General features: G+C 35.6%; 1 protein-coding gene across 1 annotated transcript in view; it reads left to right on the forward strand.

Moving 5' to 3' along the window:
• The window catches only part of sip3 (septin interacting protein 3), a 306,647-nt gene that overhangs the window by 132,262 nt on the left and 156,284 nt on the right, over positions 1-18,101 (forward strand). The window contains exon 7 of the mRNA XM_090399016.1: positions 9,690-9,789. Within this exon, the coding sequence (XP_090255142.1) occupies positions 9,690-9,789 (100 nt within the window). The remainder of the gene's footprint in view (positions 1-9,689; positions 9,790-18,101) is intronic.

Genomic DNA, 18,101 nt, shown 5'->3' on the forward strand with positions numbered 1-18,101 from the left:
ACTTCCTCATGAAGAAGATGAAGGTCATTTTTCATTTTCACAAACTCCCGCCGAAGTTCTTCTGCTACGGTCACAATGTCAGCTTCCATTCCTAAACGCTCTAGCCTATCCCGACACTTCTCACATACGTCGACATTTTCGTTCTTCTCATTTAGCCAGACCGACCACAGATCCTTCACATTCTTCGGCACATACATGTAGCAGTTTCTGCAACGCATCCATTGCGAAAAATCTAATCTAATGAGCCTGCCTTTTGCGTAGAAGTCCTGCGCGCTGCTGACGTACGTTTCTTGTTGGACGCCATCTTTACACGTTGAAATAGTGAAACAAACGGCAGTGAAAACACAATATATACAACAGTTCCAAACAATAATACCACTGAAGGACACTTGTATCTAACCGATGCACAACTGCAGCACAATTTGTGACAAAAAGTAACAAATTTATTTATTTGTGACTTTTTGTGTGTATGTAAGATGTTAAAAATGTAATATTTGCTGTGTATGTTTTGTATTGAATATAAAAAATAAATATTCCAATAATACATGTCTGTATTACGATTTTTTTTTTCTAGTTGGGGGCCGTGAAATATTTTAATATTTTCAAAAGAGCCTTTACATCCATAAGTTTGGGAAGCATTGCTGTAAAAGGAATCAAATATGATAAAGGTGATATGTCTCCAATGATTACTCCAGGCATCTAGATGTCTGGAGTAATCACTTTGAAAGACTGTTAAATGAACCAAGCAGTGACAGAACTGTACTAGAAAATTTTCAAGAGGAATGCAAAGAGGATTACATATCAATACTTCATCATTATCATCATCATCATGCATATCAAGGATTTAGGCCTAGCATGGCCTGTTCCGGCCTTAAAAGTCATCATTGAATCGTTTAAGAGGATGTCCTGGTTTTTTTTTCCTAATGGCTTGTATTTTAAGGCTTGTTTTGGTAATCTTTCTGTTTTCATTCTTTGAACATGTTTCATCCATTTATGTTTATATTTTTTTAATTTTTTCTATTACTGGTTCTTGGTTGAATTCTTTCATAATTTCTTCATTTCTTTTGTGATCAAATAGGGTATACTTTGCAGTTTTTCTCATAAACTTCATTTCTGCTGTTGTTAATCTTTGTTTGTCTTTTTGTTTTATTGTCCAGATTTCGCTTCCATACATTAAGACTGGTAGGGCTAATGTATTGTATACTTTTAGTCTGGTTTGTTTTTGAACTAATACTTGAAGTAGAAAAAGCCATCAAAATCTTGAAATGGTGAAAGGCAGCTGGTAGATATTTGACCAGAAATGCTTAAGTATGGAGGTATAAAAGTTTTGGTGGCTATACTGCATAATTCAGAGGGCCTGGTCAGAAGGCCAAATTCCCAGTGATTGGAGCAAAGCTCTCATAGTACCCATCCATAAAACAGAAAATAAAGCTGAATGTGAGAATTACAGAGGAATTTCTCTGCTAAATGTTCCAGGTAAGATTTATGCAAGCATACTTGAAAAGAGATTGAGAAAGATTGTGGAAGAGAAACTTGAACAACAAACTGGGTTCAGGCCAAATAGAGGTTGTCAGAATCAGATATTTACTTTAGCATGTTTAAGTCAGGAAGTGTTTTGCATGCTTGTCATACCAATGTAACTTCTCGTTATTGTTTGTGTACCACTTCCCCGTTGTGTGCGGGTGGACCAATCTGACAAAGTTTACACGCCGTTTTAATTGAAACTCTTTTGGTAGAATTTTATTGCTGTTTTCTTGTGTGCTGCTCCTATGCCAAGAAGGTGGACTTGGTGCATGGACACAAAGTTTATGCACTATGTTTGTTGCAACTCTTGCAGTAGAATTTTATTTGAAGTTCGTATTTGTGATCTGTCTTAATGACATGGAAAATTTCAAAAGCAATCAAACAAACACTTATTTCATGTAATTGAAAATTTGAACAAATGTTAGGACAATTGTTTTTAGTTTGATGTTGTGTTTGGCAATACAATAAATGGTTTTGCTTGAGTTTATGTAGCATATTTTCTGTGTGTTGGGGGGGGGGGGGGGCATGTTTCATTAGTTAGTGCCATTTTTATTGGAGTTGTCTCTTATTATGCCATTTGTTGAAAAATATATTACACAGACTATAGTCTCTGTACCTTATTCAGTGATACAATAAAACTACTCGTTTTTCCTGCATTTGCAGTATAGTCAACTGTTAGTGATTTATATTTCACAAACAGATCCCCATCCATGTATTCATAAGTTTTTTTAATTATGCCCATCATAAGCGAAACCGTAATTAAGTGATTTCGCCTAAAAGAAGAGAGTGTGGGGAACCTTTTTAAGGAGAGGATGTTAGAGAGGATTTTGAATGGACTAGAAAGTGTACAGAATTGTTGGAGACATAATTCAAAAGTAATTCGGAGCTGTGCAATCGAAGTACTTGGCAAAACATCTGGAAAGATTAGAGAGCAGGAGGAGGGTGGGTGGAATAATAATGTGCAAGAAGCAGTGAAGGCTAAGAGGGAGACAAAGCAGAAGTGGGATGAATGAAGAGTGGGAGAGGACAGAGAGAGAAAGCGAGAAGCTAAGAGTTGTTGTGTAGGCGAAGGCTATTGCATATCAAGATCTTTATGAACAATTAGAAACAAAGGAAGGACAGAGAAAAATTTATCAATTGGCAAAATGTAGAAATAAGGCATCAAAGGACATGTAAGGCAGACCAAAGACTGAAGGAAGAGTATTAAGAAGGGATGCAGATATAAGAAACAGAGGAGAATATATTTGAAGGGATTTTGAATGTGGAAAATGCAAGGATTCACAGAGAAGATGGGCTGCCTTTTGATGGGATGTTGTAGAACATCAGTAGAGTGGAAGTGAAGGAGGCCATAAAGAGAATGAAGAATTGAAAATTGGTGGGTCCTGACAGGATTCCGGTGAAGGGATGGAAGGCACTGGGGGGGGAGAGGGAATTGACCCGCTGTGTGAACTATTCATAAAAGTTTGCCAACAGGAAAATATGCCTAAGGAGTGGAGGGAAAGTACTCTTGTCCCTATCTACAAGGGTAAAGGGGATGCACAAGACTGTAAGAATTATTACAGAATAATAAAGTTGATGTCCCACACAATGAAAATCCTAGAAAGAGTTCTTGATGGAAGAATGAGGCAGGAGGTGAAAATTGCAAACTAGCAGTTTGGCTTCATGCCTGGTTGATCGATGACGGATGCTATCTTTGGGTTACAGCAGATGGAAAAGTTTCGAGAGAAACAACATGAGCTACATCTGGTGTTTATTGATCTGGAGAAAACGTACGGTAGAGTGCCAAGGAAAGAAATCTGGAGGTGTCTGAGGAAGAAGAAGGTACCAGAGAAATATGTCAGGTTGGTGCAGGAGATATACAGAAATGTGAATACAAGAGTTCAGACCTGTCTGGGAGAGCCAGAAAGTTTTCAAGTGACAGTTGGTTTGCATCAAGGGTCAGCATTAAGTCTGTTCCTGTTTAATATTCTGATGGAGGTGGTGACGGAAGAGGTGACAGAAGATGCACCTTGGACAATGTTGTATGCAGAGAGAAATTACATTGTGCTGTGTGTGTAGAATCAAGAGAAGAAGTGGCAGCTAAACTGGAAAGATGGAGAAAAGTACTGGAAGAGAGAGGTATGAGAGTGAGCAGAAGTAAGACAATGTATGTGTGTGTTGCAAAGTGGATGGCAGCGAAAAGACAGATCTGAAACTGGAAAGAAATGTCATCAGGAAGGTGAAAGAGGATGGAGAGGCCGAGAAGGAAGTGGACTGGAGTGCGATGAAATCCAATCCATCTAAAAGGCCAAATCTACAGGTCAGTAGTGAGACTAGCTATGATGTATGCTATGGAAACTGTGTCCTGAGGAAAAATAACATCAACAGGATTGGAGGTAGCAGAGATGAGAATGCTTAGGTTGATGTGTGGTGTGACCAGAAAGGATCATCTGAGAAATGACTATGTAAGGGAAAACTGTGAAAGTTTTGAACTTAGGAGTGAAGATACAGGAGGCAAAGTTGAGATGTTTGGTCATATGATGAGGAGGGAGGATGAGTGTGTGAAAAAAAAGGTCATGCAGATGGATGTGCAAGGGAGGAGGAAGCATGGGTGGCCAAAGAAGAGATGGAGGGAGCTGGTGGAGGAGACCTGAGGTTGAAGATGTAGTTACAGCCCACCAAGACAGGAGGATGTGGAGGAGATGCATTAAAAACAGCTACCCTACCTGAGTGGGATAAGCTGCAGAAGATAAATGCAAATATGAAAGTGTAGTTTACAGGATCATGTATTTCTCACTCCAACCTTAGATACTTATAACACAAGCACTCATATAACATCACAGATGTAAATTATTCATAATCCATCTTACGGTACTGAAACTATTTTTATTCATGCCTGTTCTTTATCATCCTTATATTTGTAATGTTTCCATCTTTTAGTAAATCAAGTATATTAACCATATAATAGTCATATATATCATTCTCTTTAATTATTGTTTTTAATATATTCTGAAAAGAACATTCCTTTTCACCTACCCCCCTCTTCTCAATGTGAGATTAGTTACAATTAAAGAAACCATTATTGAACAGTCAGACACGCATGAATGAAATTGCCGGTAAATTTGCTCGCTTTGACAGATGGTTAGGTTCATGGTGAGCGAGCTACCATTGCCTGGACCAGAACATGTTAAGACATATAGTTGAGAAATTACAGGAATATAACAAGGATCTCTACCTATGTGTTTGTAGACCTGGAAAAGGCATATGACAAGGTGCTCAGAGAAAAGCTCTGGAAACACTACAGTTATGTGGGGTGAATGGAACATTATGCAGAGCAATATTTAGTCTATATTTACAAAGAATTGAAGGAAATACAGGATGATGGTTTGGTGTAAAATCTGAGGTAAGACAAGGATGCACATTATCTCCACTTTTATTCATCATCTTCATGGATCACATGTGAAAGAAAGTGGCATTAGGCCTGATATTAGAATTGGAGATGTCAAACTTAGCTCTTTACTTTATGCAGATGCTATTTTACTTCTAAACACATCTAGTGCAAGTTTCCAGAACTCACAAACTGAATTGAATTATAGCTGTAACAAATTTCACATGAAAAATCAGCAATAAAAAGACTAAAACTATGAAAATAGGTAGGATCATGGAGAACTTCAGCTGCATGTTGAATGTAGATCCTATAGAACAAGTAAAATATTACAGCTATTTAGGCACAGTTTTCAGTTAAGGTGGCAGGTTAAATCTGAAAATAGAACAACAGAATAAGCAAAGCTGGTATAGTGGGTAGTCAGCTGAGTAAATTTATATGGAATAAGGGATAAATTAGCCAAAACATTAAACTAGAAGTATACAAGACATTGTTCAAACCAGTTTTAAGTTCTGGATCTGAGAGTTGGATTAAAAATAAAGAACAAAGACTAGAAACCACAGATATGAGGCTTCTGAGGAACATTAGGGGAGTGAACTGATGGCATCAGTGGCAGAATCATATTAAAAATGAAGATATTAGAAAGGAACTAAATTATTAGCATTCAAGAATGTGTCAAAAGAGCTAATCTAGGGTGATTTGGCCACTTAAACAGAATGGGCAAGGAAAGGTTAGCAAAATAGGTATTTGATGCCAAGATGGCAGGAAAGAGACCCATTGAAAGATCATGGTCTAGTTGGATTGATTCAGTCAGAAGTGCTTTGGAAGCATGAAATGTTAGATATGATAATATTAGAGTGCCCACAAGTAATAGATTGATTTGGAGGAAAATTTATAGGAGATTAATAAGGTAAACTTAATCATGTAGTGCTTTCATAGTAACTTGGACCTCCCTCCCTTTGGGGATGCATATCAGGAAAGTGGTGTTGATGATGATAACCCCCAACCATGCATCTAATTTAGTAGCGTGATTTATTCCACAGAGTGACTCAGGAAACATCTTCAAAAATTTTGGAAACAACTACTGTGTTAGAGTAAAACTTCAGTTTAATATAAACCAAACTAATCACTCGACGTTTCTACCTTCACATTAAGGTCATCATCATCTGGAGTGTACACATATATATAAAGAAACAAGCTGCCCTACAATCTACATGGTACGTTGAAGTTACCATGTAGATTGTAGTGCAGCTTGTTTCTTTGTATATATGTGTATATTCCAGATGACAACGACCTTAATGTGAAGGTCGAAACGTCAAGTGATTATTTTGGTTTATATTAAACTGAAGTTTTACTCAAACACAGTAGTTGTTTCCATAATTTTTGAAGATGTATTCTGATCACTGTGTTAGCATGAAGGAAAAGAGTGACTCAGGAAGTTTAGCATCTGCTCTGAAGATGCTGAACAGCAGTTATAAATCCACTTAATAGGAGTCTGCTCAACCAGCTCACAATTGAAATAAATGAAGACTTTAGACTACCATCAGTCAGTCTTCAACTCCATGACTTGGGCCACCAGCTGCAATAGTCCTCAGACCTATATAATGGGTACAGATACCAAAATAAGACTACAAGCCACCTTACCTAAGGAATGCTGCTATCATTAAACGAGTACTGTTCAAAATTGGAACTGATTGATAATAAAATTCCCATAGTAATAGTCAGAATGTTCTTCATCTATCTGAAAATAACAGAGCTATAGTTAATTAGTCCCATTAATTGCCAACTTTTGAAGTTAATTTTTTTTCCTTCACCACAGGTCAGGCTAGGGTTGGTGGTTGACCAAATTAGTGTATATTGCAGTTAGTTTTAAAACTTGTTCCTTATATAAACTCTGGTGGATGATAATCTTAACATGAAGGTTAAAATATTGACTGATTAAGGTGATTAGGAAAATTAATTGTAATTCATGCAGTTGAGTAATTATGTATTAAGTTAATCTGCATCCACTATAAAGTTATTGCCCCAATACATTAGCCATCTATACTTTTTTCATAATCAGTGCTAATGCTATCACAATAAAGGAAAGAATCTTCTTTTCTCATATTAGGTTTAGTGACACCATTTGTCACTAATCATGGTTTGAGAACAGAAGTTTCCAACTATAGACCAGTCTGTATATCTGCAGTTGTGATAAAAGTTGGAAAAATTGGTTAGAAATAGAATACAGGACTGGGTTGATGGACATAAGCTTCTCTATGATGGTCAGCATGGTTTTTATGAAGAGCAGTTTTTGTTTCAGCAATCTTCTTGCATTTTATGATAAGGTGACAAATGTGTTGGATAAGGGAGATTCATATATATAGTGATTTTCTTGGACTTTGCGAAGGTATTTGATAGATTACCACATGGCAGATTGGTGTATAAGCTGCAGAAGATGGGATTAGATAGACGATTGGCTTTCTGAAAGATACCAGCAAGTTGTATATGATGGCACAGTGTTTCAGAAAAGGAAGGTGGCCAGTGGCATGCCTCAGGGTTTTGTTCTTGGACTCCTGTTGTTTAATTTATTTGCTAATTATGTTTCATGTGGTTTGACTGGGGATCTTCAAATGTTTGCCAATGATACAAAGTTAGAATTATTAGGAGGAGTGCTGATGTTAATTCTCTATAAGATTTGAATAGACTTTTAGCTTGGAAAAATGAATGGGGTTGCAGTTTTTATATTAATAAATGCAGAAAGTGGATGAAATTCAGGATCTTGTAGTGATGGTAGCTAGTGGACTGAAGTTCTGAGGGCACATTGCAAGTGTTGCAAAGATTGCACATTGTATTGCTGCTATGGTTAAAAGTACATTGACATGTAGGGATAAGTTGGTGGTGGTGCCTCTATATAAGGCATTGGTCAGACCACACATATAGACTATTGTGCTGAAATTTGGTCACCTAGTTTTCATTGTGATGTGGAAACACTAGAGGGGGCCCAAAAACGAATGACCAAAGTGATATTAGGAGTCTGGAGTGTTGGTTATGAAGAGCATTCAATGTGGATTACAGAGGTTGGTGGATAGGAGGAAAAAAGCAGCTATGATAGAGACCTTCAAGTTAAGTAAGGGATTCTATCAGATTAATACAGAAGGAATTAGAAAAAGAATGGATGTTAAGATGGGAAGAATGAGAGGCCATCCCTGGAAGTTGTATAAAGATGTGGTAAAGAAGGATGTGTGAGTAGTAGATTTTTTAATGTGGAGAGTTGTTAACAAGTGGAATGCATTGCTGGAGTGCATTGTGAGTACAGGTAGTGTAAATAACTTCAAAGTTCATTATGATAGCCATGCTGCTGTTTGAATGGGCTTCCCACAATGTGTCTGTTGACTCCATGAAGGTTAACAAAATGATGATAATATTTAAGCAACTTAACTTCTTATAAACCTAGTTTTGTTATAATGTTATATTAGAGTAATTCATTCTCTCTACATAATCTGCTATGTCTGTGGAAATGCCCTGAGTTCTCTAGAGGAGGGGAACCCTGCTTTTTTTCATATAAGACCAACTAACTTGCCTCCAGTTGTGAAAAGCTTTTTATGAATGGTCATCATGCCTTAGGATTTGAAACCTTTTGAAAAATGTACTTTCATTGCTATGTAGATGCTCAAATGTATATTAAGAAGAAAAAAAAAGGCAGTTGTGAATAAAGATGAATGCAGTTAAGCCAAGAGTAATCAGCCATAGCTCGTACCAAATATTTGTTCAAACCATTCATGTTCACTTCAGTTTAATATTATTTTCAGACAAGGTGCGGTATTGATCCAGTAATCTGTAGTTGACCTTTTTTGTGAGTATTGTGGATATAAAAAGGAAAATTGATTCAAGTGTGAATAACAATATACAGGAGCTTGTATAACAATACACTGGAGCTTGTTAGTCTTATTTGAGGTGAAATGAGAAGGTCAATTAAAAGGATTGAAAGAGGCAGAAGCAAAGGCATGTTTTCTTTAGCTATTTTGAGTTATGGAATGCATTCATTTTAATGTGTACTCACCACTCATGTGTTACAGGTTTGCTACCACTTCTATGTGGGATTCTTCTTCTTCTTCTATGCGTTATTCCCGCTTCCTATGCAGGGTCCGCGTGTTGGATTAATTATATTAAAAGAAAAACAAAAGTCCAATCCCACTGGACAGGCTTCTTCTTATAACTCCTATCATTTAATAGTTAATAATTCATTATTTAGCATTAAGATATTAGCTTTTTTGTTTATTTTTGTGTTTTTTAACTTTTATCATTAAATAGTGCTAAATTAATACTAGTGAAATTGTCTAATTATTTTCAACAGAAACCTAATTTTCATTTGTTTGTTTGTTCTTTTCTGTATTGTTACATAGTATTCATTATGAAAAACTTATTGGTGTCTCTATATCATAACATGATGGAGAGAGGCATTCTTGGGTCTACAGGATGGAAAAACCATCCTGGTTGTTTGAAATTGGACCACCTTTTTTTACAACTGCATCCTGTTCAAATATTGGAACTTATACATTTTCAACATTTCTGACTCATACATCAGGCAGGAAAGTGTTTGTGTCAGGAAACTGTACTCCATTTATATACTTGCCTTGTTAAATGTCATGTTATCTTAAGGAGTAATAATCCATTTAACTTTTTGTTGTATAAAATCAATGTTTGCAACTAGTAATTATTACAGTTAAGTGCTCTTAACTTTTATAAGATCACTAAAGAGATATATTTTATAAGGCTACAAACTTTTGCTACAAGTTTTATCATTTTATATCTATTTCAGGATTTATCAAAGTGCTGCTATACTTGATATTTATGACCATCATGATAAAGATACATACATTTCCATTATTTGCCATTAGACCAATGTATCTAAGCATGAGGTATTCTTGCGTTCTTTTGTCTAAAAACTAAATTTATCTTTGTATTGTAGAAGTACTATTGTTTATCCAAAATTAATATATTTATTTAGCTTTCATTATAGAGATGTGTATGTTATGAATGATAAGCAGGGCTTGAAAAATTTTGTGCTGGCACACCAGTCAAGCAAATATGTCACTGGTTAGATGAATATACTCTACCACAGTCATCTAATATATCATAGGCATGTGTTTAATCCCAGATCTGGTCAGTTTATGAACTTATGTAAATGTGGATAATTTTTACCTTGTATAACTACCAGTGTTGAAACAGATATATGAAGTGTACTTGTGTATTAGTTTATCATTATGTGGAAAAAAAAAATCATGCATTTTATAAGTGATAAGACCATTTATTATTATAATTTTTTTAAAATTAATGATACTATTTTTTGCTACTTTTTGCATCTGGCACTTATGTTTTGAATCACTTTTATGAAAAAAATAACTTCTGGAACATTATAAACATTGAAAACATTCAGTATTATAAAAAATCAATCAAAAAATACCCTGTAATGTAATGACAGCGTGTGTATGAATTCTGACTGACTGAAACATTTTCAGATGGACAGGACTAATGATGTCATATGACATGACCCAGTTAAGAAAACAATTGAAAAAAGTTTAGGTTAGAATCAGCATAAACAAATATTTTGAGAAAATTAATATTTCTTTCTGGTCTTATTGATTATTGATTATTCCATAATCAATGAATTACTGCTGTCTGCTGCTTGTTTATCTATTTTATGTTGCCATATCATGATTAACTGGTTACCTCATGATACGACTGGGCACCAATCAAAATAAAATGATGCAAATATATCTTGTTTACTCATTGATCTTATTCCATTATGACAAAATCGATTATATTGACAAAACAGCCATTTGTAATTATCAGCATTCCCCGATAGATGCAGTTAGTAAGGCATAAAGTATCAATGCAAAAAAACTCTTTAGACATGAAACAGAATCAGCATTGCATAAATAAAACTGACAATTAAGTGAAAAAACTCATCTGATTTTTTTTTCTCATGATTTAAAAAAATCTTCACTTGTCATGGATAAATAAAACAAGTATTTTTCAAGCCCTGATAATTAATGTTTATCAAATGAGTATGTTGAGAGAAGAGTTTTAACATTATATTGTAGGATTGCTGCAAAAACTTGTTGTATCCATTTTTGTGCACCCTTTGGTTATCTACACAGTTAAGTATAAAATACAGAGCATAATCTAATAACAAAATCATTTTCAACTTCACTTGGATCAAAAGCTTTTATAATCTTAATCGTTCTTATCCAGTAAATCCAGTCATAATTTATAGAACCTAAACACCATAAGTGCACTAGAATATGTGTGCATGTTCATTAACTAAAAGATAACAGATGCTTTCACAGTAAAAAAGCTGTTTCAAGTTCCTTATGGAATTTTACCTGTAAATTATACTTAACTCTAGAGATCAGTAAAAATCTTCTGAGGCACTTGATGGATTTTGGTTGTATATTTATAAAATAACTTCTAATGTAGCTTATACTGATTATTCTAACAGTTGCTGTAAGTGTTTTTGATAATAAGTTGTATGAAATTAATAAAGAAAATAATCCAGATCTGTCTGGATAGGATACTTAATGGAGTTAGAGATGGTATCAAGAGAAAATAAATAATCAGATACATAAGAATAAAACAGGGCTTTGAATTATTATCGTTACTTTTCTATGTTATAAAAATTACAAATTGCAATGTTGGATAAAGAAGTACCTATACCTTCCTAATAAATGGTAACTTGGTCTAAAAGTTATATTTTGCAATCGAACTTGAAGTTAAATTTTAAGACTATTATGAATTAAATTGCTAAATTTTGTTTGGTTTGAAACAGAAAATTTATAATGCATGTCAGAATAGAGAGAACTATTTCTAGATTTTTATTTATAAGAAATGTTGCTATTAAACAAATTTAATTGTTATGTGAAGTTACCATTTGCTTAAACAAGATTCCTCAGACAAATTTTATCATTATTTTCAGTTTCTGAGAATCTTTCTGAATCAAATTATGGTGAAAATTTGGAATGTATTTAAATTTAGATAATGTTCAAAACAAAGCAACTAAATATACTTCCAAAGAAATTAATAATTACAATCCCCCCCCCCCCCCCCCCCCCCCGAAATATTAGTTAGTTTCATCGACAAGACAGTAGTTCTTGAAGATGCTTAATTTGGTTTTGTCTTGGACTGCTCTGTTCAAGATCCTAATTATTAGCCTGAGAGAAAACAAAGCAAATGTAGAAAAAAGAAAATCTAGAAGTTCTAAAAGAGAAAGATATTGGAAGAAATAAAGTAAGATAGATGAAAGAAAAGCAATCCATGAAATTGGATGGAAACAAACAAAAAAATAAAAATATGCGTGTACACACACACACATATAAAAGAGGCAAAGAATTGAAGCTAAAATTCTGAAACTCCACTAAATTCTGAAAAATGTTGATAACATTGCAATATTATATTTTTAACCAAGAGATAATGTCAAATTGCAAACTTTTTTGTAAAGCTGATTTTCTGAACAAAAATAAATCATTTTTGAAACAAAGTGTTGCACCATCCAGAAGAAAAGTTAGCACTAATTGTTCAGTAACACTGAGAAAGGATTCAAAAATTTACTGCTTAAATATTGAATCATATTTCACAGTGTGTGTGTGTGGGGGGGGGAACTTCTTTATCAAAACTTTATTTCTGGAGATGATATGAGACGAAGGAAAACTGCACACAGCAAAACATATCTTGAGAGTTTAAAGAAAGGTAATGGTCGCATTGAAAAGCTCCCTGCAATGGAATTTCTATATTCCAGAAAGATAAGAAACATTTATAGCTTGATCCCTGAATAAGTATTGCAAAAATGTTCAATTTGTATAAGAGGAAGAATGTTTGAATGATAATTCCTAACCAGTTAGGAAGATAACCTATACAAGTTTTCTATACCAATCACATCATAATTTTTCAAACTAACAAAAAAACCAATGTTAACTGCATGCAGTATAATAATGCTTTTTTTAAAAAAAAAAAGAAAGTTAAACAACAGTTAAGAGATCGTTATAGACTACATATTTGACAGCATATTTAAGAAATGGCCTCCTGGTTGCTTAAATACATACTTCCATTATTGAAACCCAAGATTACACATCTTTGTGTGTTACTTACTGTGGGCAGAACTGCAATCAAAATGATAAAGAATTTAAAAAAAAGGGTATCCTTACAGATCTTGTGTGAAATTTTTCAAGAACTTGAAACACTTAAGCAATTTATCAGAATGTATAATAAAGATCTTCCTTTTTCTCTCTTTTACCTTGCGGTGTTGAGGGTTTTTCTATTTAGTTAACTACAACTGTACACAAGGATAAGGTGGTTAGCCCTATGCCTCCCAGCGTATCCTATGTCTGTAGAGGCATTGAGTTCTCAAATCTAGTTTGTCTGCTTGCAGGATGAAAAACTACAGATAAACTGGGGAGAAAAAACCCTCCACACAAGACCATCTAACTTGTTATGTCTGAGAAAGATCCTAAGTTCCTCATGTCAGCAACAGGAATCGAACCCAGGGTACTCCTTTCCCAGGCATGCATGGTTGCGAAGTGCATAGTCACTCAGCTAACCATGTGGATATATAATAAAGATTAAAGCAAAATCATTGCAGAGGTGCACAGGTTGAAGAAAACGGTTCAATGTTTTCAGCACTAAAAATGCATCCTTGGAATGGTAGCATATATGTATAATCATTCATCCAAGTTTGACGTTAACCCTAAAGCTGATAAGTGTTAAGAAACCTTGCACTGCTGTAGATAAAATTTCTTCATCTAGTGTACATGGAATGAGGAAATGGAGAAGATGAATAAATCAGTTTGGAAGTTTAATGGCGTATAAGTAGCACTGAGGATTAAAAACTATTTTCTTCCAATATTTCATCTGTCATAGACATCTTTAAGGAGTACAAATTAATAGTTGTAAGCCCCCCCCTCCCCCCCACACACACACCAAGAGAAAGAGAGAGGAGGGTGCCGATCCATAGTGAAATGAATAAGAATAGCAAGTTTCAGGTGGGCTTAAATGCTGTGGTGAGGTAAGAATATGGCTATTATTTTAGATGTATCTCAGATGTAGGGGGGAATTGAATGGTTTTGGCATTCCTTGGTTATATCCACATTTCCATCAAAATGAAATGTGGATATAACATTACTCTTATCTGAATTGGCTACCCTCTGTGGGTGCCTGTGTAGGAAGCCTAAGTTGTAAATTGGGATTTCTGAGGATCAATGTTTCCCATGTTTTGGGAAGTTTCTTCCATCTGTATTTACTTAACAGGTTGTTTTCTGAGATCAGCTGCAGATTTTAACAACAGTCTTTTCTAAATTTGGTGTGACAGAGCATGTTGGTTTTTTCCAGTTGATCCTATGAGTAGTATCCAGTACATGGTCTGCAAGACCAGACTGACCACAGTCATCATTATTATTATTATTATTTGTCACCTCGGGAGTCCAAAGACTCATCGAGGGAGGGCATCTACTCTACAGCTCTGCTTACAACACTCATAATCCACCAATTGACTGCACCTACACTAACGGCATCTACCGCCGACTGCTACCTTTAGTATTTCCACAGACAATCACAAACATCCATGCCCACAGCAGGATTCGAACCTGCAGCCTCTTGACTGGAGAGCCGACACACTAACCACTTGGCCAGCCATGCTGGGTAAGTCATGATTGCAGATTTTTTTTTTGTGTTCATCTCTGTGGATGGTGACTGAAATACTTGTATGTCTAAAGTATGCCAACTTGCAGGAACAGGAAATTATATATACACCAGGAACTGAGAGAGAGAGGAGGGTGCCGATCCATAGTGAAATTAATAAAAATAGCAAGTTTCAGGTGGTGCTTAAATGCTGTGGTGAGGTAAGAATATGGCTATTATTTTAGATGTACCTCAGATGTAGGGGGGATTGAATGATTTTGGCATTCCTAAATTTCTTCTGAAGAGATTGTTATAGATTGGTGAAAGGATTGACCCCCCCCCCTACAGAATTAAAATAAAAATCAATTCTTACAAGTTCCTATAGGAAGGTGTCTTGTATATGGTTGAGTTCTGCTGAAAGAGGGACTTCACTCGAACAGTGAAGATTGTAGGCTCTTTTGTTAGGGTTTTAATGCTCACATATTATTGATGGGGTGGGGAGAGGGTAATGGCAAAAGTTTCTGAATGTACAAATGGGTTTCCTGCATACTATGAAGGAGAGGTTGCCATTGCAAAAGTGTGTAACTGAAGTATCTAGGCAGGGTAGACTATTTTTTTTCCATCATCAGCTGGATTCTTGGAGGTAGACTATTGAGGTGACAGAGAAAAGAGAATACATGTGTAATACGTGAGGCCAAATAGAGAACACATCGCTATTGCATATCTTAGCAAGATAGAAGGTTCTGGGAGAGGGAAGGAGGGGCACTGAGCCTGTAGCATGTTTTTTTAAATTTTACATGTAAAAATTGGCAAATGATAGGGGAATCCATAACATTTCCCTCTTTTTCTCTGTAAATTTTATTCTTCCAAGGTAGAGTGAGAATAATGTTCATGCTGGCCTGGCTGGCCGAGTGGTTAGCATATCCACACTCCAGCCAAAAGGCTGTGGGTTCGAATCCTGCCATGAGCATGGATGTTTGTGAGTGTCTGTAGAAATACTAGTGGTGGTTGATTGTAGATGGCGTTGGTGTAGTTGCAGTCAGTTGGTGGATTGAGTAGTGGAAACAGAGTTGTAGAGCAAGTGCCTTCAGGGATACCTCCAGGGAGTCCAAGGACGCATAGAGTCCTTGGATTCCCTGGAGGTATCAAATAATAATAATAATGAAATATTCATTGTACGATTATATTCAATAGTGTTAAGGACTGTTGTGGCTATAACTATACTATTATCTTTTTTTTGTAGCTTTCTGAGAGCAGCAAGTTGACCAGAAGATAGATTTCTTTTTGGAGGTGATGACTGAGAAAGAATATTGGCAACATCAAGCTTGATGTCATTAACTTTTTCCAGGTGCCAAGTTAAAGCTCGATCTACATTGAACATTAAATCTGTTACTGAAACTAGCTTCTGTGCTACTGCGAAATTGTAACTCTGGCTTAGGGTGCGGACAGCATCTTCTTTAAACAACAGATTTTTTTTTTTTTTTTTTTTTTTTTTTTTTTTTTTTCCCTACAGATTCGCTGTGGTATGAAGAGGTTGAACTTGGTGCTGGCATTTAGAATTACAGACTGTTGCACTTCTTGATATGCTTATTTCCTACTTTTGAGAATTATTTTTGAATAGAGGCTTCTGAAATGTCTTAGAGAATGGGACAAAGCTCAGGGTTGGGGGGTTGCCGAGAGTTCTGATTGTAATGAGCTGTTGGTGGTGTTGGAAGCAGTGAGGCTACTTTGCATTACAGCTATCTGTTCTCGCAGTATAGCAAAACCGGCACATTTTTATGTATGAATTTTTAATTTGAACTTGATTTTTAGTTTGACATAATTTGGTATTACTCTTGTATCTTTTAAGAAAGGCCAACCAATATAACTGCCTAGATAAACATCACAAAAAACTCAAGCATTTCAGTTCTTGTACTGCCATCTAAATATATGACTTACCAAAAATCCACAAACCCAATTCCAACTGAGATCTATAATAGATGCCACTGATTCCCCATACTGTAAATCATCAAAAGAGCTAGTGAGCCATCTTACTCCTCTCACTGGTCATACTATGTAAAGAAACTTGTGCCATCCAGCGTTTTCAACTCTTGGTGATATTGTCAAAGATTCTCCATGTCACTCAGCCTCTTGCCTTTTCTTTCATCAGTTGTACGTTCAAGTCGATAAGTTCCTTTATGTTTCCCATCCAGCTCTTTTGCAATCTTTTTCTTCTTCTCATGCCTTCAATCTTCCCCAGTATAACTGCATTTTTCAATTATTCATCTGCTCGTGTAATATGCTCGAAGTACATTAACTTCTGTTTAGCAATCACTGCTACAGAGGAGCATTCTGTCATTATATTCTCTAAAACCTCATTATTTGTTATTTTTGTAGTCCATGGGATTCTTAGGTCTCCTCCATGCCCATAATTCAAATGAATCAATTCACTTTCTGTTCTTTCTTCTTAATGATCCAGCTTTCACATTGTATATCACTACTGGAAATACCATTGCTTTGACAATTCTAGCTTTTGCACAACCCTGCTGCACTCATTACTAACACCTTATCTTTCTTAATTTTTGGCAAGTTTAACATAGTGTTTTTCCCATGGCTATTCTTCTTTTGTTTTCATCTTTACATTTACCATCAATTCTCATTCTGAACCCCAGTAAATCATAACTTTCAATGACCTCAATTTTATCTTCCTCGATCATAAATTCATCTAAATTGCCAGAATATTGCTTTATTGCTTTCCCTCTTAACTAATAGAATCAACTACTCCACATCTTCTATAGTTTCTGCTGCAAGGTCTATATCATCTGAATATCTTGAATTATTTATTTTTCTATTACCAATCTTAATTTCTGCTAGATCTATTTCTAAGTTAACCATTCTCATAATAATATTATTATTATTATTTGACACCTCCAAGGAGTCCAAAGACTCATCGAGGGAGGGCACCTACTCTACAACTGTCTCCACCACTCAATCCTCCAACTGACCACAACTACACCAATGCCATCTACCGCTGCTCACTGCAACCACTAGTTTTTCAACGGACAATCGCAAACATCCATGCCCATGGTGGGATTCGAACTCTCAGCCTTTTGGCTGGAGAGCGGATACACTAACCACTCGGCCAGCCAGGCTGGCTATATATTTACTATAAATATTAAAAATATCAGACGGATAGTATACAACTCTGCTGAACTCCTTTTCCCACTCAAACACTATCCAAAGACTGTTTTTAATTGAATCTTCTTGTTTATTATCAAGAGAATTAGATGCTCAGATGTTTCTATTGATCTCATTCCATTCTACAGTCTGTTGTGATTCACACAATCAAAAGCTTTATTATAATCAATAAAACATATGAATACTGAAATTCTCTTGTTCTTTCCATCACTTATCTCATGTTTGCTGTGTGGTCTCTAGTTCCTCTACCTCTCCTAAAGCCTGCCTGTTCTTCTGGCATTTCTCTATTCACGTGTGGCTCTAGCCTTTGATGGATCACATTCAGCATAATTTCACTTCTCTGAAATTAAAGCGATAGTTTTTGGTAATTCTCACAATCTCTGAG

The sequence above is a fragment of the Typopeltis vanoorti genome, chromosome 1, assembly GCF_054136105.1.
Source record: "Typopeltis vanoorti isolate ZY-2024b chromosome 1, IOZ_Tvanoo_1.0, whole genome shotgun sequence".
Lineage (NCBI taxonomy): Eukaryota > Metazoa > Arthropoda > Arachnida > Uropygi > Thelyphonidae > Typopeltis > Typopeltis vanoorti.